General features: G+C 35.7%; 4 protein-coding genes across 4 annotated transcripts; 1 reads left to right on the top strand and 3 right to left on the bottom strand.

The window, feature by feature from the left end:
- Positions 1-5,078: 5,078 nt before the first annotated feature.
- On the bottom strand, positions 5,079-6,830 carry LOC114747383 (E3 ubiquitin-protein ligase Arkadia-like). Its single transcript, XM_028935705.1, has 3 exons — positions 6,527-6,830; positions 6,345-6,424; positions 5,079-6,039 (listed from the first exon to the last, which is right to left on the bottom strand). The coding sequence occupies exons 1-3, from the start codon at positions 6,656-6,658 to the stop codon at positions 5,502-5,504; spliced, it is 750 nt and encodes a 249-aa protein (XP_028791538.1). The 5' UTR covers positions 6,659-6,830; the 3' UTR covers positions 5,079-5,501.
- Positions 6,831-8,844: 2,014 nt separating this feature from the next.
- LOC114747382 (TMV resistance protein N-like) lies at positions 8,845-11,646 on the top strand. Its single transcript, XM_028935704.1, has 4 exons — positions 8,845-9,477; positions 9,605-10,685; positions 10,811-11,089; positions 11,282-11,646. The coding sequence occupies exons 1-4, from the start codon at positions 8,984-8,986 to the stop codon at positions 11,573-11,575; spliced, it is 2,148 nt and encodes a 715-aa protein (XP_028791537.1). The 5' UTR covers positions 8,845-8,983; the 3' UTR covers positions 11,576-11,646.
- A 1,270-nt stretch (positions 11,647-12,916) lies between these two features.
- On the bottom strand, positions 12,917-14,840 carry LOC114747384 (zinc finger protein 1-like). Its single transcript, XM_028935706.1, has 2 exons — positions 14,721-14,840; positions 12,917-13,630 (listed from the first exon to the last, which is right to left on the bottom strand). Exons 1-2 carry the CDS (start codon positions 14,832-14,834, stop codon positions 12,917-12,919), a joined length of 828 nt encoding a protein of 275 aa, XP_028791539.1. The 5' UTR covers positions 14,835-14,840.
- A 1,721-nt stretch (positions 14,841-16,561) lies between these two features.
- On the bottom strand, positions 16,562-17,685 carry LOC114747381 (UDP-glycosyltransferase 79B30-like; the record flags this gene model as incomplete). The annotated part of the gene is given in 4 exon segments (XM_028935703.1): positions 16,562-17,153; positions 17,156-17,335; positions 17,338-17,631; positions 17,634-17,685. Coding segments are annotated over 4 exon segments (933 nt in total), but the record flags the coding sequence as incomplete, so codon positions are not given.
- Between the last annotated feature and the right edge of the window lie 5 nt (positions 17,686-17,690).

Genomic DNA, 17,690 nt, shown 5'->3' with positions numbered 1-17,690 from the left:
GGGTTTCCTTTCACAAAAAATTAAACGTGGATGGTATTTCTGTCCACCTATAAACTTTTCGTGTCTTTTTTACACAGCCACACACGTAAGAAGGCTTCGTGTTTGCGTTTTTCCAAATTGCAATGAGAAGACAGTGACATGTTCTTTCATAACATAAAAGGGATAAGAGGGTAGCCTAATAAAAACAGTCACGTTTGGACGCTGGTGAATTTCATGGAATAAAGGCGGCAGATAAGGCGGTCCTCCCAAACCGAAAAAGAAATGAAGGATGGTAAGGGCACGTGGAATAAAGACGGCGGAACGGAATAAAATTAGTGGCTGAAAAGTTGATGGGAAAGAAAACCAAAAGTCCAAAACAACGGGTCCGTGCTCCAGTCTAGTTTGTAGCTTCCCCACTTGGAGCTAGCGCTTTATGTTGGGCCTTAGCCCCATTTGAAAATTTTTGGAGAAGAAAATGAAATATGTTTTTTGGAGGGGGGGGGGGGGCGGGAGACACTCGCGAGAGGTCTTATTGGTGAAAACTAGCATATAAACCCCCGTGCGATGCACGGGAAGAGTTCACTTTAATCAATATAATCAACAATATTAATTTATCACAAAAATATCAACACATTATAACACATTTCTATATATAAATAATGATATTGAAATTACCTCCCCTAGTTATAAGTAGTATATACTGTAACAACTACAACTTTGTCGCAAGCCAATTGATTATATAATACTATTTAGTTTAAAATTTTCCACATTATTATGATTTCTAATTTAAATATATTTTATTTATTAAATATAACTTTTTCCTATGATAATAATTTAAAATTATTATATTTGGTAAATTCATAATTTTTAATCATTTTTCATTACTCAATAAAAGTCATACCTATTTACACAAATTTGGAATGGCATTTTAAATTGCATTTTTATGCAAAAGTTTAACATTTATTTGCTTGTATGTTTTTTTACATTTTCATGAAAAGCAAATTAGTCTTGCACATAGGATGGTATGCTATGTACAAAGCCAGAGACAACATTTTCTTATGGAAGAACCTATAAAAACTTGTTTTTCCTTTTTTCTCCCAATCATTATTGCGGTTCCCCAAACGGATGTCATGAAGGCAACAAAATATAGCCCAATGGTCAAAGACCCTGTACACAATTCAACCTACCAAATGCCTCCAAACTCACTTGAACAATATTCATGTCTTTCATGTGACGTGATTTTCTTTTGCAAAGCTCTTGAAGGGATTCTTTCAAGACAATACCATGGTTATTGCTGCCAATGGTTCCTTGATATGAATATGAATATACTTTATGAGCCTATGTACAATCAAGGAGACCCAACGACCTTACTATTTTAACTACTTTCATGCTTCATACTATTGGATCTCCTTTTTCTTCTCTCTTCCTGATACCTATTTGAAGAAGATCAATAGACTCAATGCTTCAGTCACCTAAACTTGACTCCAATATAAAGGAAACAGTGCCTTGGCCTGATCTTGGACATGAACATTATTCAAAGAGGCAACTTAGGAAATTCCAGTAGAAGTGTGTCTGTCTATGTAGTCATGTTTGCAAATATAAAGACTCTGGGAAACAACATCAAATATGCCCCTGCAGTACCAACATTGCAAGAACATCCAAAACTCATTCCTTTTGAAAAGTATAGAGCAGGCTTCTTTAACATAAATGCACTTATTATTTTTAACATAAATAATCTGTCCCAAGGGCTTAGATAGATATTCATTATAATACTGAGAACCATGAGAAAAGACATAATGAGAAATTATATTTTTCCCAAAAAAAAAAATTGCTGTATCGGTCCATGCATTAAGAATATTGTATCATCATGTTTACTAAAAACTTGGAAATTCTTCCATCTCCACCCCCAACAAATCGATTTCCTCAAGTAGCACTGATCCTGCCAGTTCTAGTCTAACATTTCACAAAGGAGACATTAACTGCAAACTTACATTAGGCCAAAACAACACAAATATGTCCAGAATACAAGAGAACAATAATGCTCACAAAAAGAGCAACAAAATGCCACAAATGAGCTCTGACCTTGGTAACTCTTGGGTCTTTGACATACCACCTTAAACCTTACAGCTCATTAAAAGAGTTTATTAAATGGATAAACCACATACTCCATTGAGTAGCAATTCTCATACTTAGATAATGTACACTATTGGATTCAAAATCCATATTCCATACCAAAATCCCTACATGTTGCAAGAGGTGAGTTTGATTTTGATATTTAGAACACCTCAACAAATTCCAACAAAACACCAAATAGTCTAATTCAAGAACCATGCACTATAGCAAGGATGGGAAGCAAATTAATACTAATCCAATTTGGAGGGAAATAAAAAACAAACACTATGATAAGGGTGACGTCTCATGTGAGAAAAAAAATACACCACTATTCTTAAATTGAAAGTATGAAGCCCACAAAGGCATTGTTAAAACTGCAGATATTAACAAATTAAATTGTATATACTCTTCGTGACAATTAATATCAAGCCTCCACCAAACAAAATAGCATCCATCATACAATACCAAATCAACCTTCTATGATATTAAACAACACTAGATGAATATCAAGAAGGAAAACAACAAATATGAAAAAGCTGATATGAGAGCAGAAAAAAAGTTAACCTTGATCTCTCTTCACCAAAGCAAACTGAATCACCATACCAGTTTTTGCAAGTAAATGTAAGGCTGATGTTCAACCTATAGCTTCACAACACAATATCCAAGCAAAACACACCTTATCCTATTCTTCCTATATGATAGATGAACTTAGATAGTCTCATAAAAAAATGAAGCAAGACATTGGAAAAAAAATAATTGTACCAGAAAAATGCAGAAAACTAATCATACTGGAAGGCACAATATTAGGGTGAATGCACTATTGAGCCATAATTACCTTTGAACCAAAGACGTTGTTCATGAAAACATCTGTGTGCCTTCCCGGGGGCCACTAATGAGACTACAAAATGAGAATTAGCCCAGTAGTTTTAGGAATAAGTCCTGCATAAGCATATTTCACTAAACCTATCCAGCTACCCCACTGTAACTTAGACGAGAAAAAGAATTAAAACCCAGTATTTAAAAATAAACAATGGAGGATTTGAATTGACTTTATAGTACATAATATGTAATAGAAGCGTAAGCTTTGAGAATGGATGATGAACACTTGACAATGAAATATAAAAACGTTCAGCCTGTTTTGTGAAGAATTTTAAAAACCCTTCGTTTAGCAAGGAAAACCCATTACAGAACAATAAAATACATTAAAATAAAAAGACAAAATAAAACTGTGAGGAATACTTGAAGAGGATATGTAGAAAGGTGAAAGGATGAAGAAAGCTAGGATCTACCTGCAGGTTCTGCTCCAGAAGCACTCCTTGCCGTTATATGAGAGCGTCCTACCAATATCTATCACCACCCTCACCCAACAGTTGTCGGCATCGGAGACCGCAAACTCAAGCTCCCACAACGGTTTTGCAAGAACGATTCACCTGGGAAATTGAGGAGAAGAGGGGGGAAAAAAGAGGAATGGGAAAAGACAATGGGAAACACGCAAAGGAGAGAGTAAAAAATAAAGAATAGAAAGAAGACGATTTACCAGGCAGAGGAAGCGAAGGAGTCCACATCTGGTGACAACCTGTCAGAACTTGCTAAGAGCACAACTAAAGCTAAAATGACGAAAAGATGAAACTCGAAGCAAAAAATGAGGGCAACGGAGAAAAGTATACGACTTATCAAGACTACAGAAAGCGTGTTGCAGGGAGAAAGCGTGTGGCAGTCAATTTTGGGATATGTTATAATTAATTTTTTTTCATTTTTCCAAAAGCCAAAAATTTACAAATTTAAAAAAATCTGAAAATTTTACTATATTATAAAGGTAAGCAAAACTATTTATATTACTACGTCAAAAAATATTTATATTATAATATTGTTATTTTTTCAAAGATAGAAATTATTATAAACATTAAAATATTTAAATATTGATTTTTAACCGTATTAAAATTCAAGTAATTTCTGCATCTATTAATTTTTAATTTAAAACTGTTAATATTAATGCCAACCGTAAATATATATGCAGTAATTTTATATTTACTTCTTATATTTATATCATCATATACATTTCTAATATTAATTTTTATTTGCTTATTATACTTTAAAACTTTGGATATAACGTGGGGAGGAAGTCAAAAAAGCATCATAAAGAAATCCTGCAGATTTTGAACCCAAAGAGTGAGAAAGAGTTGAAATGGAGGGAACTTCAAATTTTAAAACTCCCATCTGGACACTTTAAAAAAAGCACTTGGAAAAAAAAAAATACTATACACAAAATTAAAAATAGGCGCAGCCCAAAACTGAGCCGCTACTATTCCTAAGCTAGTACTGTTCATAGAACAGTATTTTGAGTGAAGAGCCATTATGGAGGTGAAAATGAGCCGGCTTGTAATTGATTTTGATTTAATATTATAGATTGATAACCTGGTAAATTTTTATACAAATAAAGTATTAATATTTTATAAATTTTAAACAAATTATATTACATTTGTTATAATTAATCATTTTATATTACAATTGTTATAATTAATCAATTTATTTAATTTTTTAAACCTACACAAATTAATTAAGTAGCTCTTATATGAGAAAAATGAAGAGAATAATTGACATGTTCTCAAACCCACAATAAGCACAAATTTCTGAATCTGAGTGTCCATTACGATGGCGACCCCATCTGCTTATTGAGAATAAAAATAGTCTGCTGATGAAGGAGTGAAGAGGCAGAAAAGTTATATAAACCAATCGGGTTATTTGCCATTGAAGCATCCCAATCTTCATAAACCAATTATCATTATTGATAAATTTTTAGTAATGGCATCCATAGGCAGAAAACAAGTTCTATCTCTTGTTCATTCTCACTTTTTTGGACTTCTCATCGTGTAATGCCGCAAACTACAAGAAGCTGAATTATCAGAAAAAGTTAAAGAGTAGTGGTCGAAAAAGCACAGCAAAAAATGTATGACAATGCTGCAGAAAAGGAGAATCGTTTCAAGATATTTAAGGACAATGTGGAGTTCACTGAATCATTTAATGCTGCTGAGAATAAAACATACTAGCTCGGCATCAATCACTTGGCTGACCAAACAAATAAAGAAGTTAAGGCTTCTCGCAATGGAATCAACAAGAAATCCCACGAGCTGAATACAACATCGTCAACAATATCATCACTTTAAGTACGAAAACGTCACTGATATTCCCACTTCCGTGGACTGGAGACAAAAAGGAGCTGTTACTCCAACCAAGGATCAAGTTCACTGTGGTGAGTTACTTTATCCGATAGCTTTTAGTTTGGAAACTATCGCCCTCGCAAAGACTAGGCTACAAAAAAGGCAAAGAACTTGTACAAATCTGACAGTAATTACTTACGACTGAGTCTCAAATATTATCTAGTTTGTGTTATAACTCTCATTTTACTGAGCTCAACCGCCCATTTCGAGAGCTTGTTCCATGGCTCCAAAAATTGACAGAAGCTCGGCTGCAATTAGGTGGTCATTGGGTCCCAGCATGGCAATATCGTCGTTGAAGGATGAAGCGTGCTCATTCATCTCCTCACAAATCACAAATCTACAAACAGGGCACTGGCCTTTGCTTCTTAGCCATGGAACAATACAATCCTCATGAAACACATGTTTGCATGGTGTGAGCATCACTTCCTCACGAGGTTCAAAATCTTCCAAGCAAATAGCACACCTCTTGCGACGTTCTTGCTTTTCCCTATCTCTCTCTTTTAAAGCATTCGCAACACTGTCTTTATAACACAGACTCACTCTCTTCGGTAAAATCTTTGGGGGCTCGTATATTTCTTTCTTAAGCTTGCTCAAAACTGCTGAATTGGGATTTTCTGCGGTTCTTGGAGGCGACTGCTGGACAATCTCCCCGAACACGGGGTTCAACCCCCTTCTCATGCCTCCATTGGATCCATTCATTTGTTGTCTGAGATGTGGTTGTGCTGGAAAACTGCAGAGAGTTCCAAAAAGAGTAAATCAGCCAGGGTATTTTCCCACATGAAAAACCAGAAGTCCACGCAGCTAAATAGTAAATCCTTGTCCTGGCAGGGAAAAATACCAAGAGTTTGGGTGATCTAAAGTGAAATGCAAAGGGAAATCCAAGCGAATGGTTGAATCCCTATTAGTTGGTTCATACAGAGAACGCTCTTTTACACGTAGAATGACCTATTCTGTTCTATACACGTGATCATGGGCATAAATATTCAGGCATTAGCATTGAAAATGAGCTTTGATAGTTTGTGAAGTTGTGATTACCTGGGTGTGCGATTGAGTCCTGAAAGTGTTCTGTCTCCCATCAACCTTGGGGTATCTTGCACGCCTAAAATCCTGTAATCCTGGTAATATAATCCAAATAATAGCTTATCATCCTCAAAACAATTTTATCTGCCCTTTACCTTTCGCTAAATATCTCAGTTGTTGGATGGAAATATACTTACAGGAGTAGATTGGGCAGAACGAGATCGGTAAAAGTGAGGCGCCTCATCGTAGCCACTATGGGTATCATGAGCTCTTGCGACAGATCGGCGAGCACCAGGTAAGAGTGTGAAATTGTGGGAATTTCTGTTCATGATTTCACGATTTCACTTGCCTCTTCATCATCGAGTTTACTTTGATACTTTCCTTATACCGGGAGATACTTATAGCTTCTTTTCCGACTCGGATTTATGGCTGCATTTCTTTTAGCTGTCCCTGAGAATATATCCTTCATGATTTCGCCTTTTCCTCTGGTTGAAATCCTCTGTTTATTTTTATTCTTATCCAAAGCATGATTCTTCGCCGTGACTCTGCAATTAAGCGAATGCAATTAGGAAAGAATCAAATTCTTGAGTGGAGGTGGCTGTTTTAGCTTCAATACTTTCCAGACGCAGCGTAGACAAATATATGTGACTGGACCCCACTAAAACTATTCTAATCTCTGTAGCCACTTTGGCATTTGTGTACACTGTACATCATCATTCATACATCATATGCGATTAGAAGATATTTTAATATCGCGTGATCGAAAAGCCCTAAAGTGAAATTCCTTAACTTCTATCGCTGGAAACACTTAATCGCGGTTAGAAATTAATTTATTTTAGAATTGAAGTGAATTAAATTGTTGTAAAATATGACTACTGAAAATGCCTAAATATGAGTATGAAATTTCTAACCTCACTTAGTAATCAATTTATTTTTATTTTAAATGTTGGTAACTGAAAATATGATTAGTAAAAATGCCTAAGATGATTTATGTAATTGTGTGCTCAAACGTCAATTTTAAGTTTTTAACAATCAACAGTGGTAAATTTTTCTCTCCCCAAAAAATAAATCAATAGTGGTAGATGGCCAAAATAAATCAACAGTACTAATATGCTAAGATACTCATTTGTAAATTATAATTTATTTTCCGTTTTTCTTCCTTATTAACCTTGGTCTAGATTGTCACAGCCAGTCCTAACACAATTATTTTAGAGAAAATTTCACTGTAGGACCGCAGAAGACAATTAATTTCAAAGAGCCCTCAAAACTTTCTGAAACTTCACTGCAGGACCAAAGGGGCAAACTGATATTAATTCCACAAAGAAAATGACGCTATTGCCCCTCATAATACTTATTGCAGGGTGACATGTAAATGGACTAATTTCAGTTGTAAATAAAGGTATGTATGTTGCAAATTGACTAGTCCCACTTGCAAATGGGCTCTCTCACACTTATTTACTCACAAGCACCTTTTTCAGGTGAATGAGGTAATATGTAAATAGACTAATTCTAATTATAAATAAATGTATGTATGTTGCAAATTGACTAATCCCACTTGCAAATGGGCGCTCCCACACTTGTTCACTCACGGAGACCTTTTTCAGGTGAAGGAAGTGACATGTAAATGGACTAATTCCAGTTGTAAATAAATATATGTATGTTGCAAATTGTCTAGTCCCACTTGCAAATGGGCTGTCCCACACTTGTTCACTCAGACACATTCTTCAGGTGAAGAAGGTAATATGTAAATGGATTAATTTTAATTGTAACTATATCTATGCATGTTGTAAATTATCTAACCTCACTTGCAAATGGGTTCTCCCATACTTGTTCACATGAGGGGCAATATGGTCATTTTCTTTGTGGAATTAATATCAGTTTGCCCCCTTGGTCCTGCAGTGAAATTTCAGAAAGTTTTGAGGACTCTTTGAAATTAATTCTGTACTGCGGTCCTTGAACGAAATTTTCCCATTATTTTATTTTATTCAAAATTTGCATTTTTTAAAAAATACATTAGTTTATTGGGAAAATAACAAATAAAAACTTCCTATATATGAAATAAGATTTGCGATTCTCAATTTAAAAAGTGGCAAATAAAGACCCGGTTTTATATTGTAAATATGAAATTTTAGTAAAATATCTGAAATGTCCATGGCCCAAGTGACAAGTTGATTATAAAAAATGACAATTTTACTTTAACAAATGACAACTTCAGTAAACTAAATCACAACTTGGTTGAGGGTATGTTAAATGACAAGTTCACTTTAACGAATAATAACTTCAATAAATCAAATCACAACTTGACCGAAAGACATTTCAGTTTGTCAAACTTTTATATTTACAATATAAAATTGGGTCTTTATTTACTATTTTCTAAATTAAGAGTCTCAAATCGTAATTCCGTATGTCGGGGTTATTTGCTATTTTTCCTGGTTTATTTTGCCGGGGGCTCGAAGCTACCCGCGGGCAAAAGCCTGCAGACATATGAAAGAAAATACGCACTTGCGCAGTTTATTCAGTCAATGGTGACTTCGTTTTCGATCTTTCTCTATCTTCAATCAACGACGACTTTACCATCCAATGAGCAGCCATCGTCGTGAGCAAAGTTGAGCATCTCTGTTGTGTTTTGGAAGTGAGCTTCTTGCATTGTCGAAATGAATTATCCTAGCTTTCCAGGCAGTTCATCTTCTCGGAGGACCTGGAAATACGAAGTTTTTCTGAGTTTCAGAGGTGAGGATACTCGCAATAGTTTCGCTGGTCATCTTTTTTCTGCTCTTCAACGGAAAGGTATATTTACCTTCAAGGATGACAAAAGGCTCGAGAAAGGAGAACCCATTAAACCTGAGCTCCTCAAAGCAATTGAGCAATCCCGAATTTCTTTCGTCGTCTTTTCCCAAAACTATGCTGATTCATCATGGTGCTTGGACGAGCTGGCGAAGATATCTGAGGGAATTAGCGAACCAGGATACTTTATCGTACCAATTTTCTTCGATGTCGATCCATCTGATGTTCGAAGACAGAGTGGGAAGTATAGAGAATTCTTTGATAAACATGAAAGAGACTTCTGTGATAATATAGATAAGGTTCAAAGATGGAGGATAGCGTTGACTCAAGTAGCCAGTCTCGCTGGTTATGATGTACGGGCTAAGTAAGTAATCTTCTCCTGTTCTTATTCTGATCTTCTTATGTATAAAATATAAATCTGTAGTGTTCTGTTCATTTTCCCTTGTCCTTGTTTCCTTAAGTGATGATTAGAGAGTTTTTCTCCTTTTCAGATCAGAGTCTGATGTCATTGATGAAATTGTTACTGATGCAATACGCAAATTGGGTCATAGATTCTCAAGTCTGGCTGATGATCTAGTTGGGATGCAATCTCGTGCAGAAGCATTTGAAAACCTTTTAGATTTAGAATCAGAAGATGTTCGAAAAGTAGGTATGTGGGGGATGCCTGGAGTAGGGAAGACTACTCTAGCTGCAGTTGTATACGATAGGATCTCTCACCGTTTTGATGCTTGCTGTCTTCTTCTTGATGTAAGTAAAGTTCACAAGGGTCCTGGACTTGTACGTCTGCAAAAACAACTCCTCCGTGAAACACTGCAGGAAGATATAGAGATATGGGAAGATCACAGGGGAACCAATTTAATAAGCACTAGGCTTCACCACCTTAAAACTCTTATTGTTGTTGACAATGTTGATCATGCTGATCAATTGGAGAAACTGGTTGGAAAGTCCTCATGGTTTGGGCCGGGAAGTAGGATCATCATAACAACTAGAGATTTGCACATCTTAACCAGGCATGGAGTGGATGAAGTTTATGAGGTTAAACTACTGAATGAAGATGAAGCTCTTCAACTTCTCTGTAGAAAAGCCTTCAAACAAGATGATCCCTTGAGTGACTTTAAAGCGATGACTCATAGTCTGCTACAATATGCTAAAGCCCTTCCACTGGTAATCAAAGTGTTAGGTTCCTTTATGTATGGGTTGGAAATATCAGAGTGGATTGCTCAGTTAGAAAGACTGAGAGAAAATCCTGACCAAGAGGTTATGGGAGTTCTTGAAACAAGTTTTGTTCGGCTTGAGAAGAAGGACAAGGATATATTTGTCGACATTGCTTGTTTCTTCAAGGGAGGAGACGAGAACTATGTGACAAAAATTCTAGAACATTGTGGATTCAATCCTAAAATTGGACTTAGGGTTCTCCGTGACAGATCACTTCTGAACATTGTTAATGGAACATTCTGGATGCACGATATGCTGCAAGAACTGGGATGGAAATTCGCAAGGGGAGAATTTCCTGATGAGCCAGCAAAGTGGAGTAGGCTGTGGTCATACAAAGATATTCAAACCGTAAAGACAGTAGGTTTTTCTTTTTTGGATGATTACTTTACTGAGGTTTTGTTTTCATATTCTTTCTTTCTTTAGCATACTAGCATTCCATATAATTCACGGAATCCAACGCATTGTGATGTGCTTGTGCTCAGGGAACGGAAAAAGTTGAAGCCATCGTCCTGAGCCCGGAAGATCTGCAAGAGACGCCATTGAAGGCTGAGGCTTTATCACAAATGAACCGCCTCAGATTAATCATATTCCCTGATAATGTGAAATTTTCAGGAAACCTCACTAACCTGTCCAACGAGTTACGAGTTCTTTCATGGCATAAATTTCCTTTCAGCTCTTTGCCATCAGGTTTTGAACCAGATAAACTTGTCGAGCTGATCATGCCTGACAGCAACGTAAGACAACTATGGGAAGGCGAAAAGGTACAATATTGTTGTTTATGTTGTGTTAATAACAACCGAGAGATAGTGGACTAGGCTAACAAATGAATGATTATAAATATATCTTTTTCTTTGTATGATATCTCTACTTTTAATGAACTAAACTCCAATCTAACAGAGAATGGTCTGTTGTTGGGTAACGGTAACTAGCTAATTGTTTTTGCTCCTTCGCAGAGATTGCCAAAGTTGAGAAACATGGATCTACGTGGCTCTAAAAGTCTGATCAAGACGCCAAATGTTAAAGGAGCAGAAAATCTTGAGAGGTTAGATCTTGAAGGATGTACTGGATTGTTGCAGGTCGATCCGTCTGTTGGAGATCTTAAAAAGATCACGTTCCTGAATTTGAGAAACTGTAATCATCTCATAAGCATCCCAAACACCTTATTTCTGTTAACTTCTCTTGAAATTCTGAACCTTTCGGGCTGCTCAAGACTTGCGAAATGGTTGAACTTCGAAGGACCTCGATAGAGCTGAACTCACTGAGCAATCAAACACTCTCAATCTTTCAGTAAATTATCTTTGTCAGCTTTTTCCCACAAGAGTAGATGTCTTGTTACTTTGTTAGCTTGCGTTTGGCTCTGGGTGAGAAGGGGTGGGGGGGAGCTCTTCAACCGGAAAACGCTCACACGTGGCTTCCTCCATCATATTGGAGTTGGCGACTGGGGTGACAATGGCGGTGACCAAGTCGATGTGGCCACGCATGGTGCCTCAGAGAACAAGCCCTTCGGCCATTGCTGAGTTTCCTTCTCCCCTGAAAATTGCAATCTCTTGATGGTTTCATTTTCTGGGTGTTAGCATACAAAGCAGGATACAGCCATTGAAATTGTCTCTGGAGTACAAGGATTATGAACTAGTAATTCTGATCATCAGAAAATTAAGGGTAGAATCTGAGGAAGTGTCAGAGGGGGAAGATTCGAACGTGAAAACGGGAAAACAGGAGAATCTCTGGTTTATATAAGTATTGACAGAGATTGTTTCAGAGCCTAGATTTTGAAGCAGAACGTAATCACCAGAAAATGGTGAGGAGAGCAAACTAAAGACTGAAGAGGAACAGCACATTTCAACTGAGGGGGGGAGCGAGAGTGAGCCATGTGGCATCAAAAGTGAGCCCCGTGCTGGAAGATGAGAGGTTTTTCTCATACATGAATATTCAACGCAGAACTAAAAACAGCCGCGCACAAGTTGGTCAACGCGAGATTTTAACCGTCAAGAGTTTTTAGATGAGTATTTTACTAATTATGCTCTACCAAAAATTTTCAGGATAAAACTCTCGTTTAACTCAAACATAATTAATTTTTTTTCCAAGTATGGTTATCTTCCTATTAAATACAGTTTTTAAGGTATTGTTAGACATTAAATATTTGTCACTTATGCCACTTATCAATGTCCTTATTATTAAAAGGAAAAAACTAATATCGCACACTAATATTTATTTTTGTCGAACAGAGAGATACCATAGTCGAATTCGATTATTAAACCATAAACTCAAAAAGTAAGCAGACCCATGTTTATTCCTTAACAACAAACATGTATGGTTGACGGTACATGACAAACTTATAATAAAATATTGAAAATTCTCTACACACCTCATTTCAAGTTGTGTCGATTGGGTTGGCATCAAGATCAACAAATAAAAATCTCAATCTTTATTTCAAGTTTGCAATAAATTAAAAATTGAAAATATGAGACAAGAGGCTCAATAACTGAACACTTAGCAAAGCAAACATATTAAACTCAATTACTGTTGCTATAGTTTTTGAAACAAAAAGTAAACCAACAATAGCTAACTGTCACAAATTTAAAACTGACTTAAAGCTTAAGTGACAAGTCAAGGCCTGAAGTATCAAGATTATCGTCCTCCTCTTTCAAAGCTTTCTGTGGCAAAACCTTGATATGTTGATCACCAATTGCACTATCGGTAGCAGCTGGAGCAGAAGAAATATGCTCGAATTGCCGAGTCAGAGGACTGATATTACCAATTTCTTCAATCCTCAAAGTTCCTGAACTTGCCCTAAGCCTGCCTGGGGTTTGATGATCACGCCTAAATATAAAACTAGACTTCTGAGGCGACTTATGAATCATGGACTCCAATTTAACCCCAAGTGGTCTATTATTACAACTGAAAGACCCATAATTAATCTGAGGGTAATTAGCATAATAGGGGTAATTACTATAATGAGGAAAGTGTGGAGAATAGTGACGCCCTAGAACACTGAAATGATGGTCAGAGATAATCCCTACTTGTCGTTGTTTAGCGATTGCACGCTCTTGTTTGTGGGCATTTTGATGGCCTCCTAAGGCTTGTGAGGAAGAAAACTCTCTTTTGCAGAAGTTGCAGCAGAAAGTCTTCTGTGTTCTTTTATCATAATGATCAGGTTCATCGTGATGACAATGACGTTCATGATCTTTTCCTTTGTCGTTGTTGATGTCTATTTTAGATGAAGAACAACCTGCGATGTTCAATCCAAATTTGAACGTATCCAGTTTGATCTTCGGCTTATGAAGAGAGTCTTCATGAGTGATCTTCACGAAATATAAGTCAAGCAACATAGAAAAAATCAGTTAATTATCAAGTAGTGGGCTTGTAAGTGTGATAAATGTAAGTTCGTAAAGCTTTGATTTTGCAATAACCAATGGATTTTATTCATTATTTTATATCAAACATAAAACAATTATTGCCTTTTCCTGAAGAGAAAATTAATATTTTTTTAATGTGAGAGAAAATTAATAATTAATTGTATTAACCTGGCTAAAAGAACATTGGAGAAAGTTTGGACTTTCTATATTTATACCTAAATTCTGTGCAGACATATATTAGTTTTATGTAATCAGAGAGAAATAGCACAGTTTGAAACCTCGACATAAAAAAGTGACTGCATATATATAGCATGTTAAGAAAGAGACAAATAATAAAGGATAGGGTGTAAGCAGAGAAAATAATACAATACTTATCAGGTAACTCTTTTTTTCTTTTTCCCCAAGTGAAAAGGGAAAATATATAAATTAAAAAAAGAAACTGTACAAAGTCTACAAGAGCACTATCATCTAAGCTTCGGGATTCACAGTACTAAGGAGGTCCAGAGCGTAGATGGGGTGGCGCACAATGGTTTGGACAGAAAAAATTATATCTTCAGGGGAACTAGTTCCCTGTAAGAAAACATTTCTATTGCTATTATCCCATAATTTCAAGGTTTCAAAAAGGAGACGCTTATGAGGCACCTCTTTAATTTATGTTTTTTTTTCCTGAATATATGATTAAAAATGATTTACCCTGATTTCGAAATAACGTTAGGATTTTATTCATTACATCTTTGAACTGTTAAACATTAAACTGTTAAAGCAACATTCAATCCCTTTGGTCACAGAGCATACGTGAGTGTTTAGATGGAAACTAAGTTATCATTTTAAAAGTGATTTTACAGTATACAAAATTAATATATGGAGAAGTTTGTTTCGATTTATGAAAAAGTATTTTTTTAAAACATTTTTATGATTTTCCAAACAATCCCACAATCAAAACTTAAGTTTCTCTGCCGTAATCTTAAAAATAGTAGGACCAAAACAAAGAAACAGACAGAAAAATCAAGGTTCTATATATAAATTCACTTATTACTTGAACCATCTTCATCTTCTGGTGTTCGATCACTTCTCTGATAGCTTTTCCTTTGGACCCTCCTGAGATGCTTGAACCTTCAGAGGGAGAAAGATCCCCACCATTTGTAGCCATGGAAAATCCGACAACACAACGCAAAAAAGAACACAATAATAAAATATAAAAAATTAAAGAGCTTTCTGAATCTTTTTTTGGACTCAAGAGCTTTCTGAATCTGTGAGATCGAGACTCAATTAATCAAAAAGAAGAGAAGGGTGTTTATATATTCAATTAGAGACATCTATAGTTAATGCATCGTATTATCTTCGTTAAATTGGAAAGAAATCTCGTTTTTGTTGTTATGATTCTCGTTATTACTGATCAATGATTGATCTGATAAGGAGCTTCCTCTAATTTTATACACAAATTCCATAAATATCTATAACAAATTAATTTACTATTAATCACTGCCACGGTCAAATCTTTCATAAAGGAAGAACATTAAGGCGTGGTGTTAGTGCATCACACTTTTTGTAGTTTGTAATATGATTATTTCAACCTAGAAGTAAAGTAGGAAATTAAACCATGAAATAATTACTTGTTTAAATTATTTGATATCTTCGAACTTATCCCCTTTAAGGGAAGAATTAACCCCGAAGAAAGAACTATAGGGGATGAATATATAATTTTGGCTTGATTTAAGATTTATTTATTGAAATTAATTCAGTACATATAGTTCGTGAGTTTAGTTTAGTTTAATCTCGTCGGAAAGACCTCCACCACCGTCCATCATTTATTAATTAACATGCCACCTCAAATATATTATTTCTTTGTCAAAGATATTTTATTTTTTGTATCATCCATATATCTAATGCTTTACGCGCGCGCGCGCACACATTAGCATGTAATTGTCGCCTTGGCAAAAAAAAAGAAAAAAAAAGCTGATTGTTGCTTTGATATACACTTGTCATAATTATGACCAGATGAAGACTAGCCAGGTATATTACTTTTACTTTTTATTATTTTATGATTAATAACCTCTTCATTTGAATAAATAGTGTGAGTATACGTATATAAGTATGTATATATGCGTACACATTGTACATTTAGAATATTTTCATGTTTATGGTATATAATTTTTTTTAAAAAAATGATATTGTAATTCTTGATGCTAATATTATTATATATTGACCTTGTTTAATTACTAATCATTCATGCAAATTAAACATTAAAGACGAGCAATGGCCAAGTATTCAAGTATCAATCATAATTCCTTTGGTACATAGAACCTCTTATAATCATATTCGTTCAAGATCAAAATTTTATTGGCCGACCCCGACAAATACTAATTCCAACACAGAAAATTTTCACGCTCACAGCTACACTATTTAATTGGGGTGTTTGAATAGAAACCAAACCATAGTTTTAACTTTTAAAAGTGTTTTTAGGGTATATGAGATAAATATACACAAGAGTTTGTCTCGTTTTGTGAAAAAGTGTTTCTGGGTGCTTCCAAACACCCCCTAATACTCTTTAATAATCCATACTCTTATCCAATTTTGCTAATAGGTATCGATTATGTGTACTCAACTATTTTTTCACTTTTGTTTCTCTTTTTCTCTTTCTTACTTACATAGGCAAATAAGATAATTTTGAATTAGGAGAATCTCGTAAAAAGGAAGGTTGAAATTATCAAATCTCAAATAATTTTTTTTTATGAAAGTGTATTTTTATTTACAAGTCCAGTATTATCAGAACTTATTAAAATATTGTTGTCAAATCTAATTTGAAATTTAGTAATTTGAAATTTTGTTTTAAGAATTATCCCTTCTGAATTTCTCATTAACCTTAACGAAGTCAGAATAAGAAATTGATAACTTAGATACCATTTTAGCTTAGAATCATCTCAAAAGCACATGAACAATAAGAAAGCCAAAGTGAAAGATATTCACCACGCACAACAATAAATCACCCGAAAGAGTAAAACTCAAAAGCATGAACCACATAAACTCAAGAGCCTCCGTTTTAGGTGGAACCAATAAATAAATCACCTGAGTAAATCACGTAGCTTCTCACAAAAACGGTCCATATGAGAAGACTCCGAATCGTTGCTTAGCAAGTAGCTTCTCAATTTTGCATGGTTTTCTCTGATCTCTTTCCCAGTCTCACTCTCATCATCCATCACAATCTTCACAGCCTTACACACACTTCCTCTCGGGAACAAACCATCTTCTTCCCCTCTTTCTACTTCAACCCCAACTTTCAATTCAGAACTCATCATCCTCGAATTCATGATGTGATCTGGTAATGTTTGTGGAAGCAACACTAACTGACACTTGTTCACCAATCCCTCTGTTATAGACCCTGCCCCACAATGCGTTATGAAGCAACCTACACTTGAATGAGCTAAGATCACTTGTTGCTGAACCCATCCTCCGTAAATAATCCCTCTCTCTTTAACTCTTCCTTGAATCCTTCTGGCATGGCTGCTTCAACGGACTCGAATCCACCTGGTGGCTTAAGTAGTGCTACCAAAAATGGTAACCCTGTCATCTCAAGACCAAGCAACAATTCTTGGAATTGGGCTGTCTGTAACATGCATTCGCTTCCAAATGCACAATAAACTACGGATCCCTCCTGAATTGTTCTAGCCATCGAGCCCATTTTTCATCCGAACGAGACGTGGGTGGCTCTGGGACAACAGGGCCTGAAAGCAGAGCTGGCTTTCCATATTGGTTTCCAAGATAGTCCACAAAGGGTCCTTCAATTTCTGTGCTGCCTTTGAATGCTATAGCATCTGTTTGTGTCAGACCTTTATATAAACGGTCATGGAAGAAAATCCCATTTCCAAAATCCAAAGTTCTTCTCCAAGCAAAGATTTTTGCTTCATGGGGATGAAGCTTCATGGAAGATGAAGGGAATCCAGAAGGGGTTTCATGAGATCCGCTTCGGTCAACTTACTTCCTTGAAGCAGCCTAGCTGGGGATGCAT

This window comes from Neltuma alba, unplaced genomic scaffold, assembly GCF_004799145.2.
Source record: "Neltuma alba isolate B1F8T4 unplaced genomic scaffold, ASM479914v2 tig00005289_pilon, whole genome shotgun sequence".
NCBI classification, from domain to species: Eukaryota; Viridiplantae; Streptophyta; class Magnoliopsida; order Fabales; family Fabaceae; genus Neltuma; species Neltuma alba.
The sequence above is the reverse complement of the archived record's forward strand: the minus strand, read 5'-3'. Positions and strand labels throughout refer to the sequence as shown.

What these genes read in the sequence shown, in the direction of transcription:
- LOC114747382 (XM_028935704.1), top strand. Translation starts at nt 8,984, where the DNA reads ATGAATTATCCTAGCTTTCCAGGCAGTTCATCTTCTCGGAGGACCTGG. An exon ending in GGTTATGATGTACGGGCTAA is followed by an intron (nt 9,478 to 9,604) that starts GTAAGTAATCTT and finishes TCTCCTTTTCAG; the next exon opens with ATCAGAGTCTGATGTCATTG. An exon ending in ATATTCAAACCGTAAAGACA is followed by an intron (nt 10,686 to 10,810) that starts GTAGGTTTTTCT and finishes GCTTGTGCTCAG; the next exon opens with GGAACGGAAAAAGTTGAAGC.
- LOC114747383 (XM_028935705.1), bottom strand. Translation starts at nt 6,658, where the DNA reads ATGAACAGAAATTCCCACAATTTCACACTCTTACCTGGTGCTCGCCGA. An exon ending in GTTCTGCCCAATCTACTCCT is followed by an intron (nt 6,425 to 6,526) that starts GTAAGTATATTT and finishes TTATATTACCAG; the next exon opens with GATTACAGGATTTTAGGCGT. An exon ending in GGACTCAATCGCACACCCAG is followed by an intron (nt 6,040 to 6,344) that starts GTAATCACAACT and finishes AACTCTCTGCAG; the next exon opens with TTTTCCAGCACAACCACATC.
- LOC114747384 (XM_028935706.1), bottom strand. Translation starts at nt 14,834, where the DNA reads ATGGCTACAAATGGTGGGGATCTTTCTCCCTCTGAAGGTTCAAGCATC. An exon ending in AGAAGATGAAGATGGTTCAA is followed by an intron (nt 13,631 to 14,720) that starts GTAATAAGTGAA and finishes TATTTCGTGAAG; the next exon opens with ATCACTCATGAAGACTCTCT.